Consider the following 3535-nt stretch of genomic DNA (forward strand, 5'->3'; position numbering starts at 1 on the left):
AGAAATCTAGTCCTTAGTGCCCCAAGGCTTCAGTCCTAGGAATAGTCAGCATTCCTGATATACTTTTGGAAAAGACTCTCTTTTACCATGCTGCCTCTGGGGAGAGCCATTTGCAGACAACTCTGACTCTCATAAAGCTCTGTTTATAAAGGCCACAAAAATGATTCTCTTCAGGCACACAGTTATTTCCATAATCAAATATTGCTTCTGAGAAATGTAGAAACCAAATAAAACCTTCTAGGGAAAGAGGAAATTTTTGTGTTTTCATTACCATATACTTTTACTATTAAAGAAAGAATTAATCTTTTATGGGAAACTTGATTCTTGTGATATTGTATATAGCACAATATTCATTAAAAACTTGTACTTTTTTCTAATGAAGGAAAAGAAAGAATGCTATAACTATACAAAATATTTTCTGGTGCATAAAACCCCTTAACCTAATTGATTTTCTGGTCTCAAGGTCATGGAGGCTGGGGTTTTTTGTGGTACATTAGTCCTTTGAACTAACTGTTTCTCTGCATTTAAAAAAATAATATATTTTTAAAAATTTTCTTCACTCTTCTTTGCTCCAGGCAGGACGAGACCAATATGGACGGGCTTGGATGGAAGCTCACAAGCTTTTAAGACCCAGCTGGTGCTACCAAAGCCGGATGTAGAACCTTATCTTTGTGGAATGTTTTATGCCACTCCACCTGGATGGTCCCCAAGGCTATGGTGCTGAACTCTCATACCTGTAAACTCATTCCCTCAACCATTATGGTTTTTCAAAATCTATCATTTAGATTTGATATACTCTTGTTTATATACATAAGAATGAACAGTGATCAATCAAGAAGAATTGTTTTCCAATTCCCAATTGTAGTGTTTAAAAGTTGTACAGTATATTTTGTAACTTATTTTATCTGGCAATAAAATCAACAGGCTTTACCAAGTCAATTTTTAGAATACAATGTATTTGACGTCAAGATGGCAAATAATTTTAGAAAATATTTTTGGAAATTCAACCAGAAAATGAAAGATTCCTTATCTATAACAGATATAGAACACTAAACTTCAGGTGTTATCAAACCTTTAGCAATGTTGCTAGGGGTTTATAAAATGATCCTCAAGTTGATCCTCTGGATATTTCAAGAAAATAAAAATGTCAGAAAAATAACATTTCATTTGATTAAATTATGTCAAATTAAAATTTGCAGTTAGAGTTCATGCAAATAATATTAGTGAATTGGTCACTGCTTTAAGAAACTCAAACTGAAAAAACATACCTTGGCCCATTTAACTTTCTCTAATAAATCACTAAGGTTTCTTTTAATTGGCACATAATGTTTCCAAGGTGTTAGTGCCATGTAGAAATGCTCATAATACGGCGAGTCCTGCTTCAGGACCAGGCTGTCCCCCAGCATGAGATAAGGGAATCTGTACGCAGCCACAGTGCCATCCACATTCACTTGGTATTTGTACTAAATGAGCAAAATAAACAAAACTGTTAACAAAGTCATCTGCTTCACTCCTCCACCTGGTCAACACTGTAACGCCAAATACAGCATTATTATCAATTTCCCAACTCCGGTTTGAAAAACTGTATATTTTGTAACTTACTTTTTCTTACATTAAAATCATTAAGTCTTTAACAAGCCAGTTTTAAGAAAACAATGTATTTAAGCAAGATGGCAAATAATATTAGAAAATATTTTAGGAACTTGAACTATGTCTGTAATGGAGAATTCCAATTTCTATAGTCAGATAGAAAGACCATTTTCAAAATTTCTATATTTGTTAAAGGTGAATACTGGTAACAATTTATACTTCCCTTTGTACATTATCTCATTTGCTCCTTGTATCCAACCCAGGGAACACAAAGGCATTATAAATCTCCATTGGACAGTTTTAGAATTGAGGAGACCACGTCTGGAGAACTCTCAATATAATTGAACAATCGAATTATTCAATTGCATGATATGTAAATTATGTGCCCATAAGACCGTTGGGGAAAAAAAAGTCTGGAGAAATTTAAGGATTAGCAAGGTGTTAGCAACTCAGTTCACATATGAATGCATAATCCTTGGATTTACAACTCAGAAGCACTTTTCATACATATTAAATTTCATTCAACTATAATAATGTAATGTCTGATGATCCTTTTTTATTAATGAGAAAACTGGCATTCAGAGAAAGTCATGGAAATCTATTTCTGTGTCTGAATCCCACATTGTTTCCATTGTATCATACTGAAATGAACGGGATAGCGTCACGATTTGGTAATTTTCTAATTAAAAAAAATTATTTTGCTGTTAAGAATATATACAGCAAAACGCACACCAAATCAGCAGTCCTGCAAGTACTGTACCACTCAAGGCCACTGGGGCATTAGTGATGTTGTGCAATCAACCTTACTTTTCCTCCTTTGAACTGTTCCTCCTGCAGTAACATCAACTCATCGCTCCCTAAGGCTCTTATCTAACCTTTCCAATTGCTGTGATTAATTTGATCCCAGGTTATTTGTTATTAAATGAGCATAATACTCAAGCCACTTAAACTAAGCTATTGTTTGGTTTTAAGACTTCTGATATTTTTGGTTTAAGGTTTAAACATAATATCAGGGTAATAATTTCAGGAGTTTACTCAGCCTTCCTCTCTCTAGAAGTCTGGAGTCCATGAGGATTTGAAATTGTTCTGCATTTCTCTCCTTTTGATCAGGATTCTTCTGTAGAATCTTCAGTGAAAATATTCAATACGGGTAGCGGCATGCCATCTAGTTCTCTTGGTTTCATGACATAGGAGGCGATTGTTCTGAAGGTACTTAAAACCAACCACTGCCATCAAGTTGATGCTGATGCTGCTCACAGCAACCCAATAGAACTGACGAGAACTGTCCCATAGGGCTTCCAAGACTAAGTCTTTACTGAAGCAGACTGCCACAGCTTTTTCCTGTGGAGCTGCTGGGGGTACAAACCACTAACCTTTTGGTGAGCAGCCAAGCAAGCACTTTAATCAAAAGGGAAATGGTAAGAAATATAAGCAGGCAATTAACAACAAGAAAACATTTGAATGGCTAATGATCCTATTAGATGTTTCTTAGCCTCACTAACAATCTGCAAAATAGAAATTAAAATCACAGTGAGATACCATTATAGATGTATCAGATTGGTAAAATATAAAAGTCTGACAATACTAAGTGTTGGGTAGATTATGGAATTACTGCTTGTGGGGGCATAATTTTGTACCCACTCTGGATCATAGACTTTTAGCCTACTTTTAACCACTACAAGGAGCCCTGGTGGCAATGTCACTGGTTCAGTTGCAAGGTCGGCAGTTTAAATCCCCCGTCCGTGCAGAAGGAGAAAGATGAGGCTGTCTGCTCCCATAAAGATTTACAGCCTCAGGCACCTTGGGTAGGCCTCTGTGAGTCTGAATCAACTCGATGGCAGTGGGGTTTTGCTTTTTTCAAAATATCAACAACAACAAACATTGCTCCACCCAGGCTCCTTCTCAGATCCATACAGGAGGATTAAATGCATACCTTAAAAAAGTC

At 35.9% G+C, this 3535-nt stretch overlaps 1 protein-coding gene across 1 annotated transcript in view; it reads right to left on the bottom strand.

Annotated features, from left to right (window-relative positions):
- Nucleotides 1-3535, bottom strand: part of POGLUT3 (protein O-glucosyltransferase 3) — a 32242-nt gene that overhangs the window by 7617 nt on the left and 21090 nt on the right. The window contains exon 4 of the mRNA XM_030887688.2: nucleotides 1269-1463. Within this exon, the coding sequence (XP_030743548.1) occupies nucleotides 1269-1463 (195 nt within the window). The remainder of the gene's footprint in view (nucleotides 1-1268; nucleotides 1464-3535) is intronic.

This window comes from Echinops telfairi, unplaced genomic scaffold (genome assembly GCF_000313985.2).
Source record: "Echinops telfairi isolate 266 unplaced genomic scaffold, ASM31398v2 ScPeMD7_7421;HRSCAF=8459, whole genome shotgun sequence".
In the NCBI taxonomy this organism is placed as follows: Eukaryota; Metazoa; Chordata; class Mammalia; order Afrosoricida; family Tenrecidae; genus Echinops; species Echinops telfairi.